At 36.9% G+C, this 18,921-nt stretch overlaps 1 protein-coding gene across 1 annotated transcript in view; it reads left to right on the forward strand.

The window, feature by feature from the left end:
- The window catches only part of UBE2R2 (ubiquitin conjugating enzyme E2 R2), a 126,843-nt gene that overhangs the window by 87,621 nt on the left and 20,301 nt on the right, over positions 1 to 18,921 (forward strand). Inside the window, exon 3 of the mRNA XM_020978895.2 lies at positions 13,754 to 13,851. Coding sequence (XP_020834554.1) covers positions 13,754 to 13,851 — 98 coding nt within the window. The remainder of the gene's footprint in view (positions 1 to 13,753; positions 13,852 to 18,921) is intronic.

An 18,921-nucleotide genomic window follows, 5' to 3' on the forward strand; every position in this document is an offset into this window, starting at 1 on the left:
TTGGCTGGGAAAATGAGCAAACAATGGAAAAAAACTCAGACTATAGAAACTTACTTTGGTGACAAAGAAGATTAAAACATATGCTCAGAAGAAAACAAACTCATAGCTCCTACATCCAAAGCTTTCAAGGAAAATATAAATTGGTCTCAGGCTATGGAAGAACTCATAAAGGATTTTGAAAATCAATAAGAGAAGTAAAGGAAAAATTGGGAAGAGAAATGAGAGTGATACAAGAAAATCATGAAAAACCAGTCAACAGCCTGCTAAAGGAGACCCAAAAAAATACTGAAAAAAATAATGCCTTAAAAAATAGACCAACCCAGATGGCAAAAGAGGTCCAAAAAGCCAATGAGGAGAATAATGCCTTTAAAAGTAGAATTGGTCCAATGGAAAAGGAGGTTCAAAATCTCACTGAAGAAAATAATTCCTTAAAAATTACAATAGAGCAAATTAAAGCAGATGACTCTATGTGAAATCAAGAAATTATAAAACAAAACCAAAAGGAGAAAAAATAGAAGACAGTGTGAAATATCTCACTGGAAAAACAACTGACCTGGAAAATAGATCCAGGAGAGATAATTTAAAAATTATTGGACTACTTGAAAACCATGATCAAAAAAAGATCATCTTTCAAGAAATTATCAAGGAAAACTGCCCTGATATTCTAAAACCAGAGGGTAAAATAAAAATCGAATCCACCAATCACCTCCTGAAAGAGATGCCAGAAGAAAAACTCCCAAGAAATGTTACAGCCAAATTCCAGAGTTCCCAGGTCAAGGAGAAAATGTTGCAAGCAGCCAGAAAGAAACAATTCAAGTATTGTGGAAACACAATCAGGATAACACAAGATTTAAGGGACCATAGGGCATTTGATATTCTGGAGGGCAAAGGAGCTAGGATTAAAACCAAGAATCACCTTCATAGCAAAGCTTAATGTAATAACAATGAGAGGGAAAAATGGACATTCAATGACATAGAGGAATTTAATGCATTCTTGAGAAGCCAGAGCTAAATAGAAAAAGTGACTTTCAAATACAAGACTCAAGAGAAGCATGAGAATGTGAACAGGAAAGAGAAATTATAAAGGACTTATTAAAATTGAACTGTTTACATTCTCACATGGGAAGATGATATTTGTAACTCGTGAGACCTTTTTCATTATTAGGGTAGTTGGAAGAAATATGTATGTGTGTATATATGTGTATATGTGTGTGTGTGTGTACAACACACACACATATTAGAGGGCACAGGGTGAATCGAATATGAAGGGATGATATTTAAAAATAAAATTAAGGGGTGAGAGGCAAGTACTGGGGGAAGGAGAAAGGTAGAATGCGGTAAATTATCTCAAGTAAAAGAGGGAAGAAAAAGCTTTTACAATGGAAAGGGGGGGGGTGAGAGGGAGTGAGTGAACCTTACTCATTGAATTTGGCTTAAGGAGGGAATAACATACACACTCAGTTGGGTATGGAAATCTCTCCTACCCTACAGGAAAGTAGGGGGAAAGGGGATAAGAGGGGTGTGTGATAGAAGGGAGGGCAGATTAAGGGAGGGGGTAATCAGAAGCAAACACTTTTGAGGAGGGACAGGGTTAAAGGAGAGAATAGAATAAGTGGGGTGGGATAGGATGGAGGGGAAATATACTTAGTCTTTCAAAACATGACTATTATGGAAGTGTTTTACATGACTGCACAGGTATAAGCTACATTGGATTGCTTGCCTTCTCAAGTGAGGGTGGATGGGGAGGGAGGAAGAGAGAATTTGGAACTCAGTGTTTTAAAAATGAATGTTTAAAGAAGAAACATGTTAAAAATTGTTTTTACATGCAACTAGGAAATAAGATACACAGGCAGTGGATTTTAGAAATCTGTCTTATCTTACATAGAAGGGGATAAGAGGAGGTGGGAAGGTAATAGGGATGGCAGATTAGGGGAAGGGGTAATCGGAATGCATGCTGTCATGGGGTGGGGGGAGGAGAGAGATGAGGAGAAAATTTGAAACTCAAAGTCTTGTGGAAGTGAATGTTGAAAACTAAAAATAAATAAAAAAAAATAAAGTACAGGTACAGCTTAGAGAAGTGCAGGATTTTTGGCTCAGTGGAATTTTAATGCCAGAGTCATCTGTAGTATGATCTTCACCTGGAAGATGGTCCTCTAGCTGAGAGCCAGTGCAGCTTCAAAAAGGGTCAAGGAATGATCTGCCTGTATTTTGTTTGCTGCCCAACAACTCCAGGAGAAATACCAGGAGCAGAACAAAGGTCTCTATACAACATTTGTCAATTTGACCAAGGCCTTTGATACTGTTAGTTGTGAGGGCTGTGGAAAATCATTGTAAAATTTCGTTGCCTGGAGAATTTCATCATTATTCTACATCAGTTTCATGATGACGTACTTGCATGGGTTCTGGGTAATGGACAATGTTCTCACACTTTCTCAGTCACTGGTGAAGTGAAGCAGGGCTATCTGTGTACTTGCTCCCATGCTTATTAATATGATGTTTTCAGTGATGATGTCAGACCCTTTTAATAAGAATGAAAATGGCATCCAGGTCAGCTACCTCACTGACAGTAAGTATTTAACTTGAAAAGGCTACACACCAAGATAAAGTAAAGGGAGAGTTGGTGTGTGATTTTTGTTCACAGATGATTGTGCTCTCAGTGTACCCTCAGAGACTGAGACGCAAAAAAGTATGGATCGATTCTCTGCTGCTTGCGCTGATTTTGGCCTACCAATTTAACACCAAGAAAACAGAGTTTCTCCACCAGCCAGCACCACAACATCCATACATGGAATTATCGGTTACAGCAAATAGAGAAATTTTGCATGCAGTGCATAAATTCACTTATCTTGGAAGTATAATTTCTAGGGATGTACAAATAGATGATGAGGTTTACACATGCATTGCCAGAGCTAACTCAGTGTTTGGGAGGCTTTAAAGGAAAATGTGGGAGAGAAAAGCTATTAGGCAGCCTACTAAACTGAAGGTCTACAGAGCTCATTGTTGTATGCCTGTGAAACTTGGACAGCCTATCTGCACTGTGCCAGGAAACTGAATTGCTTCCATTTGAATTGTCTTAGGAAGATTCTGAACATCACCTGGCAAGATAAGGCACCAGACTTTGAGGTCCTTTGAACTGCCAGACATTCAGACTTTTCTGCAGAGAGTGCAACTCCAGTGGGCTAGCCACATTTTTTGAATGTTTTTGCCTAAAAGACTATTTTATAAAGAACTCACACAAGGGAAGTGCTCACATAATCAGAAGAAGCAATACAAGAACACTCTCAAGGTCTCTCTGAAGGACTTTGAGACATGGAGGACGCTGACAGAGGACCACCTAGTATGGCTTGCCTGCATCAAAGGTGGCACTGTGCTTTCTGAGCAAAGCAGAATGGCAGTAGTGGAAAGGAAATGTGAGATGCACGAATTTAGAGCCATCTCCACTCCAAATGTTCCTATGGATTATTTGTGTCCAACCTGTAAAGCCTTCTGAGCTCTTATTGGTATGATCAGCCGCAGTTGGACACACTGTACCTTGACCCCAACATAGTGATGTCATTTTTGTCCTCTTCGAGAGCAAATGACCACAGACAACCAACTATTGTGTTATAAGAAATGATGAGCAGGAGTGTTTCAGAAAATCTAGGAAGACTTACATGAACTGATGCAAGGTAAAATGAGCAGAACCAGGAGAACAGTGTATGCAGTAATAACAAGGCTGTATGATGATCAACTATGAATGACTCAGCTATTCTCAGCAATACAGTAACCTAAGACAGTTCTGAAGGACTTAAAATAAAAAATGCTGTCTATCTCCAGAGCAGGAACTGGAGTCTGAATGCAGATCAAAGTATGCTTTTTTAAAAAAAAAAATTTATTTATTTTTAGTTTTCAGTATTCACTTCCACAAGATTTTGAGTTCCAAATTTTCTCCCGTCTTGTCCCTCCCCTCACCCCAAGATGGCATGCATTCTGAATACCCCTAATCTGCCCTCCCTTCTATCTCTCCCCCCCCTTCTCTTATCACCTTCTCCTTCAGTTTTCCTGTAGGGCAGGATAGATTTATGTACCTCATTTCCTGTATTTCTTATTTCCCAGTTGCATGTAGAAACATTTCTTTTTAAACATGTGTTTTTAAAACTTTGGGTTTCAAATTTTCTCCCTTCCTCCCACCCCACCCACCCTAATTGAAAAGGCAAGCAACTCAATACAGGCCGTACATGTGCAGTTATGCAAAACACTTCCATTGTAGACATGTTGTGATAAACTAACTCTGTTTCCCTTAATCCTGTCCTGCCCTCCCCCCCAATTTATTCTGTTCTTTTTTTTGACCCTGTCCCTCCTCAGAAGTACTTCCTTCTGATTACCCCTTTCCCAGTCTGCCCTCCTCTCTATCATCCCCCTGCTCTCTTGTCCCCTTCCTCCCCTATTTTCCTGTAGGGTAAGACAGATTTCCATACCCAACTGAGTATGTATGCTATTCCCTCCTTAAGCCAAATCCTATGAGAATAAGATTCTCTCATTTCCTCTCACCTTTCCCTGTTTCCCCTCCACTGTAAGAACCTTTTCTTGTCTGTTTTGTGCAAGATAATGTACCCCATTCTACCTCACCCTTTCTCCTTCTCGTAGTATTATCCTCTCTCACCCCTTAATTTTATTCTCCAGATATCACCCCTTCATCTTCAACTTACCCTGTGCCCTCTATCTGTCTGTCTGTCTGTCTATCTATCTATCTATCTATCTATACATACATACATACATATAATTTTTCCCCTCCCACTACCCTAATACTGACAAAGGTCTCATGAGTTATAAATATCATCTTTCCATGCAGGAATGTAAACAGTTCAACCTTAATAAGTCTCTTATGATTTCTCTTTCCTGTTTACCTCTTCATGTTTCACTTGAGTCTTGTATTTGAAAGTCAGATTTTCTATTCAGCTCTGGTCTTTTCATCAAGAATGCTTGAAAGTCCTCTGTTTCACTGGATGACCATTTTTTCCCCTGAAAGATTATACTCAGTTTTGCTGGGTAGGTGATTCTTGATTGTAATCCTATCTCCTTTTCCCTCTGGAATATTATATTCCATGCCCTGCGGTCCCTTAATGCAGAAGCTGCTAGATCTTGTGTTATTCTGATTGTGTTTCCACAGTACTTGAATTGTTTCTTTCTGGCTGCTTGCAATATTTTCTCCTTGACCTGTAAACTCTGGAATTTGGGTACAGTATTCCTAGGAGTTTTCCTTTGGGGATCTCTTTCAGGGGGGGATGGATTCTTTCAATTTCTATTTTGCCCTCTGGTTCTAAAATATCAGGGCAGTTTTCCTTAATAAGTTCTTGAAAGATGATGTCTGGGCTCTTTTTTTGATCATGGCTTTCAGATAGTCCAATCATTTTTAAATTGTCTCTCCTGGCTCTATTTTCCAGGTCAGTTGTTTTTCCAATGAGATATTTCACATTGTTTTCTAATTTTTAATTCTTTTGGATTTGTTCTACTGTGTCTTGATTTCTCATAAAGTCACTATCTTCCAATTGCTCTATTTTTAAGGAAGTATTTTCTTCAGTAAGCTTTTGGACTTCCCTTTCCATTTGGCCAATTTTTCTTTTTAGGGCATTCTTCTCCTCATTGGCTTTTTGGACCTCTTTTGCCATTTGGGTTAGGCTATTTTTAAAGGTGTTATTTTCTTCAGTAATTTTTTGGGTCTCCTTTAGCAAGTTGTTGACTTGTTTTTCATGATTTTCTTGCATCACTTTCATTTCTCTTCCCAGTTTTTCCTCTACTTCTCTTACTTGCTTCTCAAAATCCCTTTTTAGCTCTTCCATGGCCTGATACCAATTCATATTTTTTTTTTGGCTAGGCAATGGGGTTAAGTGACTTGCCCAGGGTCACAAAGCTAGTAAGTGTTATGTGTCTGAGGCTGGATTTGAACTCAGGTCCTCCTGAATCCAGGGCCGGTGCTCTATCCACTATGCCACCTAGCTGCCCCCTAATTCATATATTTCTTGGAGGCTTTGGATATAGAAGCTTTGACTATGTAGTCTCCTTCTGGTTGTATGTTTTGATCGTCTTTGTTACCAAAGAAAGATTCTATGGTCTGACTGTTTTTACGCTGCTTGCTCATGATCCCAGCTAATTACTTGAGTTATAGCTTCCAGTGTGGAGAATGTACTGCTCAAGCTTCAGGAGTTTTGTGCAGCTGTTTTCAGGGATACTTCTAGGGACCTGAAAATTTTTAGTTCTTCCAAGGGGGTATGATTAAGATCCTTTCCTGGCCTGTGCTTTGGTCCGTGAGTGACCACAAGCACTCTTTTCTGTCTTGGAACTGTGAGGATACTTCTCTCTCCACCGCAGCTAAGCTCCACCATACCAGCACTCCTCTTCGCCCCAGAAGCACCACCCAGAACTGTGACCCAGTTGTAAGCACGGGCAAAGCAAGAGAATCCTGCACCAGCAGAGTGATCACTGCAATCCGCCTCTTATCAGCCACTTGATTCCCCCTCAGTCTGTGGGCCAGAAGCTCAGGAGGCATCCGCTGCCCTTGGCCTGGGCCTGGGGAATGGTACTGGGACCCTGTGCTTCTCTCTCACCGCAGACACAGGCTTTTCCTACTGACCTTCTAAGTTGTCTTTGGTGTATATGGGTTGAGCAGTTTGGAAACTGCCACAGCTGCCTGTGATTCAGGCCTCTGAGGCCTGGCTTGCCTGAGCTCCCACGCTGCACTGTGCTTCTCCCCCCGCCCGGTACGATATACCTTTCTGATCAACCATCCAGGTTGTCTTGGGCTGGAAATTTGTTTCACTCTGTCTTTTTGTGGGTTCTGCTGCTTTAGAATTTGTTTAGAGCCATTTTTTACAGGTATTTGGAAGGGTTTAGGGGAGAGCTCAAGGAAGTCACTACTTTTACTCCGCCATCTTGGCTCTGCTCCCCAAAGCATACTTTTTAAACTTTCTTTTTCTTTCCTTTTTTTTTTTGGGGGGGGTCTGTTTTCTTTACAACGTGACTGACATGGAAATATATTTTCCATGACTGTGCACATATAATCAGTAACAAATTGCTTGCTGTCTCATTGAGTGGGGAGGGGGAGGGAGGGAGAAAAGAAGAAAATTTGGAACTCAGAAATTTCAGAAATGAATGTTAATTATTTTTACATGTAATTCAGAATAGAATAAAAATTTGATAGCTATTACATAAAAGATAGTCATCCGATTGAAGATTTTTATCACGGTATATTGAAATTAGCAAAACCAAAGCCCTGGAAGCACCTAAATATTCAAACAATTTGAGGGAGTAATGAAATAAATTGTGGTATATTAATGCAAAAGAGTATAGTGCTGTAAGTATTGATAATCAAACATTTATGAAATAATGCAAAATGAAAAAAGCAGAACAGAATGTACACATACTGACCCTGTTAGACAGAGGTTCTTGATTTCTCTGGTGTCAAGGGCATTCTGGAAGATTGGTGAATCCAATGGACCTTTCTCAGAATATGTTTTTAAATGCATAAAGAAAATGTATAGGATTACAAAGGAAACCAATTACATTAAAGTACAATTCTGAGAATTTTTAAAAATAAGTTTATAGTTCCCCGGTTAGGAAGTTGTAAAGGGAAAAGTAAAAGGAAATGAATCACGAAAGAATGGGTGCACAGGGGGAGTAACTGAAGTTTTAACATTTTATGTGTGGGATTTATTTATTTAAATGTAAATAGTTGCAAAGTAAGTTTAATTGGTTGTATTTGCTTATTTCATAATTGTATAACAAATAAATTTTAGAGATAATCATAGGTAAGAGGCCATTAAAAATTAACTATAATCAAAAGGGTCCTTAAAGGTTTTCTACACAGAAGACTATCTGAAGTCGCATTTGCACTCAGGTCCTCCTGACTTCAGGGCCGGTGCTGTATACATTGTGCCACCTAGTTGCCCCTATTAACTTCTTTTGAAAAGACTTTTTGCAATAGTTGCTGCTACTTTGTTTCCTCTCACTCTCTTTTTGGTTCCTTAGATCTGGCTTCCAGCTTCATCAGTCTACCAAAATTGCTTTTTCCAAAGTCACTAATGATCTCTTAATTGGCAAATCCAGTAACCTTTGTTCAGTCCTCATTGTCCTAGACTTCTGTGCAGCATTTGACACTATTGATCATCATCTTCTCCTTAAAACTCTTTTCTCTTTAGGTTTTCAGGATACAACTCTCTCATTGTTTTCTTCCTATCTTTTTTTTAAATTTTTTTTAATTTTTAAAAATTTAAAAAATTTTTTTCCCTTTTTTTCCTTCTTTTCCTTCTCTTTTTCTCTCTCTTTTTTTTTCTTCCTACCTTTTAGACCATTCCTCCTCAATCTCCTTTGTTGGATCCTCATGCAGATCGCCCCCCTCAAACTGTAGGTCTCGCCCACAGAATTCTGTCCTGGACCCTCTTCTTTTCTCCCTTAATACTATTCACTTGGTGATTTCATCTGTGGATTTAATTACCATCTCTATGCTGACTATTCTCATATCTACCTCTCCTGCCTAACCCTCTTTTCTGATCTTCAATCTTGCATCTCCAAACACTTTTCAGACATCTCATACTGGATGTCCGGTAGATATATTTTTAAAAAAAATTTAATTATATTTATTTTCCTTGTCTAGGATCAGAGAAAAAAACCAGTACCGAATTCTGGGTAGAACAGTTTGATCTGATTGGTTTGACTGCATACATTTTGTATGCATAGCTATCTAAATTAAAAATAAACACTCACATGTATGTCATATAACAAAAATATAGAAGTAAATTAAAAAATTAAGGCACTAGAACATGAATAGATGTAGTGTATTAGGAAACAGTCTTTGTCAATCACCCATTTTTCCCATTTAAAATTAATGCACGATGTCTTGCAAACAGCATTGTATCATGAAGTCATGCTTCTTCTGAGAACTGCATTCTAAGAGTGTTACCAGAGTAATAACTACGATACACAATTTCCCTCCCCATGTCACCAGCACTGATGTAGAACTGTCCTACCTGGTAAAGGTCAACGGCACTTTGCCATATTCACTCTGTATACTTCCTGTACACCAAGAAAATTATAAAAAAAAAATTGCATTTCACATCTGTAAGACACTGCATTGATGGAATTACAAATGTGACAGTTTTATCCAAGAATTCAGTTCAAATATCTTTTAAGTCATAAAAACCATGGTAAGGAATACATTTTAAAATATATCTCTCCCATGCCAAAATTAATTGGTTGTAATGCAGATTTTTCTTTTATTGATCATTGTCATTTCAAACGAAAAAGAACTGGCCTGGCAGCTGCTTTAAAATCTAACAAAAACTTGTAAGATAGCACCTTCTGTTTAATTTGGTGGGTCGTCTATGATGATAGCCATCTGAAACTATGTACGTAAGAGCTGTTACACTTCAAGTTTTTAAACTTTCTTTCTTTCTTTTTTTTCCTTCCTTCCTTTTTCTGCCTTCCTTCCTTTCTTTTTGAAACAATGTTTTACATGCCATTAAGTCCAGTAGATATCTTAAACTCAACATGTCCAAATCTGAACTCATCTTTACAGTAGAGGGCAAATCATCCTCCCAGACTTCCAGACTCTCAACCTAGGTGTCATCTTCTAATCCTCACTATCACTTACTCTTCATACCAATCTGTTGCCGAGGACTGTTGATTTCATCTTTGCAACATCTCTTGATATGCTACCTTCTCTCTTCTAACACTGCCACCACTCTAGTGCAGGCTGTCATCACCTCATAATCTCTGGATTATTACAACAGCCTGTTGGTAGGTTTTCTTGCCTCAAGTTTCTCCTTTCTCCAGTCTAATCCATCCTCCATTGTACCATCAGAGTGATTTTTTTAAAGTGCAGGTCTGACCGTGTTTCTTCTTCCCTCTCTTCTCTCCCCCTTCACCCTCCCAATAAACTCTAATGGCTCCCTATCATCTTCAGGATCAAATGCAGAATTCTCCATTTGGTATTCATTGTCCTTCCTAACCTAGCCCTCTTCCACCTTTCCCATTCTTTCTTTGTGCTCTTGACCCTGTCCTCCTTGCTATTTCATCAACGAGACACTCCATCTTTGGCCTTGGGCATTTTTTCTGGCTCTCTCCCATGCCTGGAATGTTTTCTTTCCTCATTTCCAACTGCTGGCTTTTGTGACTTCCTTTAATTCCCAACTAAAATCACATCTTCTACAGGAAGCCTTTCTCAGTCTCTCTTAATTCTAGTGCCTTCCTTCCTTTTAATTATTTCCTATTTATCCTATAAAAAGCTTGTTTATACATAGTGTAAACTTTACATTCGATTGTGGCTTCTCTAGAGCAAGGGCTATCTTTTTCTTTTCTTTGTATTCCCAGGACTTAGCACAATGCCTGGCAAATAGTAGTAGGTACTTAAAAAATGCTTCTATTGATTGACTTAAATCAGAGGTTCAGAATTTTTTTGTGTCATGGACTTTATTGTCAGTCTGGTGAAGCCAATAAAGACCCCTTCTTAACAATAATGTTTTTAAATGCTTTAAGATAAAATACCCAAAATTATCAAGGATGCCAGTTATTGAAATCTAGTTATCAAAATATTTTAAAAAACCCCATGGGATCATAGACCTCAGGTTAAGAACCTTTGACTGAAAGGAATAACCAATGTTTATCTAGATATGTCACTATTTTTTTCCTCTAGCATGTATGTATTTCTCAAATAAAAAGGTAACAAGGAAAATGAAAGCAAGCAATGACTTGGATGCTGATTTTAAATACTATTTAAAAAATACTCTTTTATAATGTGTGTCAGTCCTTTTGAAATAATTCACTGTCATATGGACAAGAAATAATGCTTAAAGAGGAGTGACAGCTTCTGGTTCTTAAACTAGATAAAACTCAGGTTCCCCTTGAAGTTTACCACTACACAATATTTAATTAGCCTCTCAATATTTTTAGCTAGGAACTGGACTGAAATAACAAAAATCCTTTCTCACAAAAGCCACTGACTAGGAGAATATAGGATATTTGTTTTCTTTGTGTCTCTTCTCTCTGGTTTGTCCTGGCACTTTTCTCTGTTGTTTCTCCTATAATCTTTTTGACTACTCCTTCTCAGTCCACTTTGTGAGATCATTTATCATGCTGCCTCTTATCTTGCTTCTCCCCTCTTCTTCCCCCATGCCCCCAGCCAACTGTGAGTCTACTCCAAGGCTCTTTTCAGAGCTGTCTTCTCTCCATACGCTCTTTGACCTAGCAACTTTGATCAGTTTCCATAGGTTTAATTATCATTACTGTCCGTGTGACTCCTGGATCTATATATCTAGCTCTCATCTCTTGCCTGAACTCTAGTCCAACATTGTCAACAGCCTGTGGTGCATTCTGAACTTAATTATCATGTAAGCCAGAGGTGTCAAACAAGCTGCATGTATGCAGTACTCCCAATTGTAACCCAAACCAGATTAAAATGTAATTTGGTAATATTTAACAAAATAAATAAAAATACACATAAACATAGATAACATTACCTTTTCAAATTATGTCAACATGTAGCTGCAGGGATCTGTATTTAAGGATTAGTGACTCCTTCTCCTCCTTTCTATTTGAGTTTGACACCACTGTTTGTAGACTTTTCAAACTGATAATCCAAAACAAAATTCATTACCTTCCCCGTTATCCACCGTCCCACCCTTCTTTGAAACTTTCTTATTTTTCTTGAGGGCATCACCTTCCTACAGTAATCCCAACTTAACATCCTTGACTGCTCATTTTCTCCTGCCCCCATATAGCCAGTCAATTGTCACTTCTAGTTCATAATAACTCTCACATCTACTTACCTCTTTTTGCCTACTCACCAAGCCAGCATCCTAAATTAGGTTCTCAATACTTTTGCCTGGACTATTTCAGTAGCCTACTAAATATCTTATCACAATTGTTTGAATTTTGTTTTTCCTTTTTCCATGTGTCCATATATCTCCAAATCAACCAACCAGCATTTATTAATTGTCTGTACTCTGCTAGGGACTGTGCTAAGTGATGAGAATAGAAGTACAAAGAATGAAACTGAGGCCTGGGGAGATAAAGGATTTGCTCGTGGCCACACTTCTTGTAAGTGGCTAAGTTTTTACTTCAAATCCAATAATTTTTTCATTCTACCTGGATTTTGTGCCACCTGTGCCTGCTTTTGCACCTTAATTCCCAAACTTGTCACATCCCACACTTCCCCAAAGACCTCCATGCCCTAGCCCCTGGATGCCTTCCCTCTTCCTCTTCACCTCTTGCATTCCTGTTTGGTAAATGTTTTGTTGGAAATAGCAGAAAAATGTAGTGATCAGTCTTTTCTCCTGACTTCATTTTTTCTTTTTAAATCCAGGATGTAATTTGAATATTACTTGGGACTTAAGAGCTTTGTGGTTTTATATAATTACGTTCATTCATTCGTGGTAATTTGCACATTAAATTTGTTGAAGGCTTTGTGTGTGGTGAGGGGGGAGAAGGATTTTATTTAAAAATCAAACCCATGAACAATGTATATTTTCATTATACATGTTTTGCATGAGTACATATGAGTGTTTATACACACATTTGTAAACTGCATATCTTATAGATCTTAATCTAGAAAGGAACACAGAAATAAAGTAATACAATTTGTAGATGAGGAAAGAAAGAATTAACTGTAAGCATTAAATTGGATCTTGTTAGAAAGAACAGTATAGTGTTCTTGGACATTTCATAGGCTAGGCAGCTGTATATTAGTGGTTAGTTTCTTGGGACAAATAATTATTGCACAGAGCTTACTTTGGGCACAGTGTAATCTTACATTTCTGTAATTCTTTTACTGAGAATTTTTATGCAGTGTGTTGAGAGAAAGCAGCCAGAAAAAAATATGAATGTGTGTGAATATCTGGGGTATGGAAACACAGATGATTGTAGAGGTAGATGACTGGGGAGCATGGGAGAGATGCCTCTCCTCAAAGCATTCTTTAAAAAAGTCTGGGTATGGGATAACTAAAGCTGTTGTGGACTAGTCCAAGAATTCTGGGGTCTGTCACTTTTACATTTCTGTTCCTTAGCTAGTTCTTCAGTGGTGGTAGTTAAATTCCATCTGTTTTGGAAAGCTTTTAAGTGTTTTACTTTTGAGTCACTGTAGCACTTTTATTATGAATAGGGTGAGAGGCTTATTTTTACTTAACAGGGGAGAAAGATTTATGTTAGTTATAAAAACTTCTTAATAATGAGTTACTAAACACTAAGTCAAAATACTCAAGGCAAGCCTATAAAAATCTCATCAGCAGATTTTAAATCTTAGGACAGATTACCATTATTATTTTTCTTACTTATTACCATGTAGGTATAGTAGTACTTGAAGGTAGTGTAGTAGTGCCTGAATGTAGACTAGATGAGTTCTCAAGATTTTTTGCAACTCCTTGATTCCATGGTATGTGTGTCTCTTGAATTTCAAATGCTTTTGAGAAAAATGGTACTCAATGTGTGATAGGTTGTTTTTTTTGGGGGGGGGGTTTGCTTTTAGAAAGCAATTGAATGAACAGAATTTGGACAAAATGAATATTTGTACATGAATATTTGGGGGAAATTGCCATGACTATTTTGACTTCAAATCTGCAAGTGGAATAAAAGCAGGAAGTATGTTTGCCTACTAACAAGGAGGGGAACAAAGTTTGTAGGAAGAAAAAATAGCTGATTGTGAGAACTGGTGTGTGTGTTTAAATAATATGCCTTCAAAGTTCTTCTTTATTGGTATATATTTAATGTCTTGGTTTTTGTCTTGTAGAATGGAGATGTGTGCATTTCTATTCTTCATCCTCCTGTAGATGACCCACAGAGTGGAGAACTGCCTTCTGAGAGGTGGAACCCTACTCAAAATGTCAGGTAATGGACTATATGAATAAGGACCATCTTTTTTTACCCTCTTGGGGAGGGAAAGGAAGAAGAAGAGACTCCTTTTGGTGAAAGTTTTTCCAGTTTCCTTTTCCCCATGGGTATTTTGTGGGATGTATTTATGTTACTCTGGAAATGTATAAATTGTTAGGTTCTCTTATGTTCACTTTTGGTTTATAATCTTGTAGAATTTTGTCACATTCTATAATATCTCTTTTGGTAAGTTTTCAGGAAATTAATTAAAATGTAAAAAATTATGTTCTATTTGGTATTGATTATTTTTTCTAAGTTTTTATCCTACCTTCATCCACAAATGTTAACAATATCATTTAAATGTGGAAATATTTTTGTTCCAACACTTTTTAAAATGGCAGCACTCTTTTTGTGTTTGTGGCATTAAGCAACAAAGACACTTTTCCTTTTGAAACCATGTACATACACATATGTACACATACACACCGACATACACAATATACATATATGTATATACACATAGATGTATACATTTATTACCTAAAGTATAGTTAGGCTAAGGATGTTGATAAAATATCTCTGCTTTTGTGAAAAGTCTTGTGGGATCTTTTTGGATTGTAAGACGTCTAGACCTATGGATACTACTATAACTACTCTGTAGTGGTAGAAGCAGAGTATCAGTACCTGTGGAATTAAATGTTATAGCATATTAGATTTAATATATGCTGTATTATGTCTTCATTTAGGTCAAATATACTTAAGTTGCAAGCTTCTTAAAAAAATTTTTTTTTATTAATTTATTTTCATTTATCAACATTTACTTCCATAAGCTTTTGAGTTTTAAATTTTCTCCCCCTCCCTCTCTGCCTGCCTCCCCAAGAAGGCATGCAATCTGATATAGGCTATCCATATACATTCCTATTAAACATATTTTCACATTAGTGATGTTGTAAAGAAGTATTAGAACCAGGAGGAACCACCAGAAAGAGAAAACAAAACAGAAGAAAAAAATAGCAAGTAGTATGCTTTGATCTGCATTCAGACTCCATAGTTCTTTCTTTGGATGTGGATAACATTTTCCATCATGAAACCTTTGGAGATGGCTTAGATCCTTGCATTGCTGAGAGGGGCTAAGTCTGTCAACGTTAGTCATCGCGCAGCGTGGCTGTTACTTTGTACAGTGTTCTCCTAGTTCTGCTCACTTCATTCAGCATCAGTTCATACAAGTCTTTCCAGATTTTTCTGAAGTCCACCTGCTCATCATTTTTTCTAGCAGAATAGTATTCCATTACATTCATATACTACTACAACCTGTTCAACAACTTGAGGAGCAGGAACTATATTATTTCTTTGCTTTTAATCATCCCATTTGTTGGTATTGTTGCAGTCTAAGTTAAGATGAATACCCATGTTCACTAAGAATTTTACTTTACAGGGATCCTCAGTTAAAATCGTCAATATATAGTGAGCTCTTGGTAATAGTGTATTCTGCAAAAGGAATTTGTTAGCAGGTTTGAAAGACTCTGTAATAACCTCAAAATATTTTTTGCGATTTCCATTAGTATAAGCCAGGCCTTTCTTTCTCCAAATGCAGAATTTCCTCAAGATAATACTCAGTTTTTTTTATCTTTCTTCCATAGCAGCAGTTTGAATCAATATGAATTTATTAGGTACCTACTATGTGCAAGGTATTAGTTGCTGAGGATACAAAGACAAGATGAAAAATAGTCATTTGCCTCAAAGAATTTACTGCTAATATGGTAGGAAGAACTATAATCCTAAATCAGAGGTTCTCAAACTTTTTGGCCTCAGTACCTCTTTGCATTCTTAAAAATTGTTGATTATCACAAAGAATTTTTGCTTATAGGTGTGCATACCTATACATATACATACATATATATCTGTATATATACAGATATATATATATATATATCTGTATATAAAAATGTATGTATATGCAGTATTAGAAATTAAAACATCTTAGTGTTATTTTGAAAATGGTATTGAATTCTTGGACTTCCTGAAAGGATCTTGAAGAGCCTGAGGGTTCCCCAGATCGTATTTGAAAACATTGCCTTAGATTGGTAAACTTGGAGGCTTCCTCTTTCATGTTAGTTTTGGAACCTAGTCAGTTGAAAATTTAAACTATATTTAACTATCTCTTTTCTGGGTGTTATTTTAAGCAAATATTTTCTGTTGATAAGTTATCAAACTCAAATATTACCTCCTCCATTTTGTTTTTGCATGTCTCTCTAGTATAGGGCCTTGTGCCTTAATAGTACTTAATAAATTCATGTTGAATTGAATTGGTACTATATAAGAAAGATAAAAGTAATGAAACCAGTAGAATGTGGTATGGTTTGGAAGAGTGAAGTCAAGGAGACTCTCAGCCTCAAGCCTTAGAACCTGGACAGTGGGCTAGTCACTCATCTTGTATAAGTGTATTCCTTCCTCTTTACTTTTTCTATAATCATATATTGACCATCACAGTAAGCATTTTTTAAAAATGATGATTATTTTACTAATCTGATCTTTTTTCTTGACCTTATGTTCCCTGGTTGCAACATGTTACCTTTTTGGACTTTTTTTTTCCATTCTGTCCTCATGATATCAGCTATAGCTTGAGGTGTATTTTAAATGAGGGCTTCCTAATTTTTTTCCAATCTAATTGTGCATTTCTTAGTTTGCTATACTATTCTCTTTTTATACTTGCTAATTTGTACTGATAGGTTGAGGATGGAGTAAAGGTGGTAGAAAGGAAGTACATGATAATAATGAAGGGGATAAAGATCATAAAATTGTAGATTCAGAGCTAAGAAGGGACCTTAGAGACTATTACAGACAACCCCTTTCCCCTTCACCCAATTTTGCGTATGAGGAAATTGAAGTATAGAGAGTCAGGCTTAGTGATTCACACAGGGTCACAGAATTAGTATCTAAGGGCATACTTAGATCATCTCAGAAAAATGAGTGATGTGGGTGGGTTCATGAAGTACATGTAATAATATTTGTTGCAGTTTGCCCAATTTGCTGAACACTAGTGAGGCCTTTGGGTACACATTTAGTTGCAAAGTGTTGGTCTAGATAGACCACATGGTTTAGTGAATATGCAGTTAGCTTGAAAATCCTGCTCAAAGTGTTGATTAGTTTATTACTGTCAACATGATGTGGCATGTATTCATATAATTCCAATAATTGGTAAAAGTAATGATACGGGTTTGGATCCCAGTCTTAGCCCTTGGTATCCATGTAATTTTGTGAAAGGCCTGTGCAGGCCTTCATTTCCCATTTGTAAAATAGTTAGCCTCTGAGTTCCTTTCCAGTTCTAAATCTGATATTCTTAAAGAAATTCTTAACAAATGAGCTTTGCTGTACTTAGGTTAGTTTCCCATCATGTTTTTTGTGGAAGTTACTTCAGTAGCTATGAATTATCTTTGATGAGATATTGGTAAAGGAGTTGATCAGAGGATTTTAAATGAGCTTCATTCCTTCAGCAATCTGTGGAGCTCCTTAGGGGCACAGAGTACTGTACTACATTCTTTGGAGTTTCCTTATAACCCTCCCATGAGTACCTTTGCTGGAATTCCCTCTTTTCTTTCTGCCTTTATTTTAAGACCTAATTCAGTGTTCACCCTTTGAAATCATCATACCCCCATCTCACAGACCAATAGGCTGTGCAATATTGACATTTACTTGGAGGATTGTTTTGCTACTGTTCTTAAATTGTACATCTACTATATCTTAGCTAGATGGCAGGAATTGTTTTTTTTATTTGTTTTTTCATTCATTTCAGTCATATCTGACTCTTCATGACCCCATTTAGAGTTTTCTTGGCAAAGATATTGGAGTGGTTTGCCATTTCTTCTCCAGCTTATTTTACAGATGGGGAAACTGAGGAAAATGGGGTTAAGTGACTTGTCTAGGGTCACACAGCCAGGAAGATGAGTCTTCCCCATTCCTGGCCTGGCACTCTTATCTACTGTGCTATCTAGCTGCCTTCTATGTTTTCGTGTGCATTAGTTTCCTGATAAGGTACAGAATAATGCGTTGGGCACTGGATTAAATTCCTATTGAGTATTTGAATTGAGAGAAATGCCCTAAGTCACCAGGGTAGGTAAATTTAACTTTTAAATTAAACCATTTATTTAATATTTTGATTGAGTATTTGAATTGAGAGAAATGCCCTAAGTCACCAGGGTAGGTAAATTTAACTTTTAAATTAAACCATTTATTTAATATTTTGCTACCTTTTCACCTACATATCTGTGTACAATTTTATTAAAGTAAAAAATAAAAGACAATACTATGATTTACTGGTGTGATTTGTTTTTCATTAAAATTTCATTCCTATGCATAGAAATCTCTTTTTATTACTGTGTTGGAGAAATTAGTGGTAGTTGTCAACATCATGGTTAACTAATTTTCTGCAGTTTAGAACTGATCCTGTACCAAGAATTGAGAATGGTCATAAAGAAAAACCACCTGGAGTTAGTGCATGACCTACAACATAACAAAAAAAAAATAACCAGACATGATTAACTTTAAGATTTTTATAAAACACATGTAATAAATAGGTTTTATTTAATGAATATAATTTAAATTGTTTTTTATTTACTCCATTTTATGCATTCTTGGTTGGACTGTGTTAATACATTTTAATGTTTTAAACATTTATATATGCAGTTATACTTGTATATTAATTTTTTAAAAATTCCGTTTGTCATGATGGCACATGCCTGTAATCTCTGTTACTAGAGGAGAATGAGAGGCGGGTGTATTGATTGAGTTAGGGGAATATGAATTGCAGTAGGGCTAAAGCCAATTAGGTTTTCAAACTGAATGAATCACTAATATAAGTGAGCCCCCAGGATTGGAGGACTGCCAGGCTTTCTGGTTGTCTAAGGAGATGTGAACCTGCCTTGGTCAGAAAAAAAGCAGGTTAAAGCTTTTTTACTGATCAACATTGAGAAATAGGTCTGTGAGTGGCAGATACACATTCATCTTGGGTGAGATGAGGAGACCCAGTTGAAGGCAGAGGGAAGTTTAGTAAATTTCATATAAGGTTCACTGAAAATTTAGATTTTAAAG

Source organism: Phascolarctos cinereus, unplaced genomic scaffold (genome assembly GCF_003287225.1).
Source record: "Phascolarctos cinereus isolate Bilbo 61053 unplaced genomic scaffold, phaCin_HiC Scaffold_4;HRSCAF=312, whole genome shotgun sequence".
Taxonomy (NCBI): Eukaryota; Metazoa; Chordata; class Mammalia; order Diprotodontia; family Phascolarctidae; genus Phascolarctos; species Phascolarctos cinereus.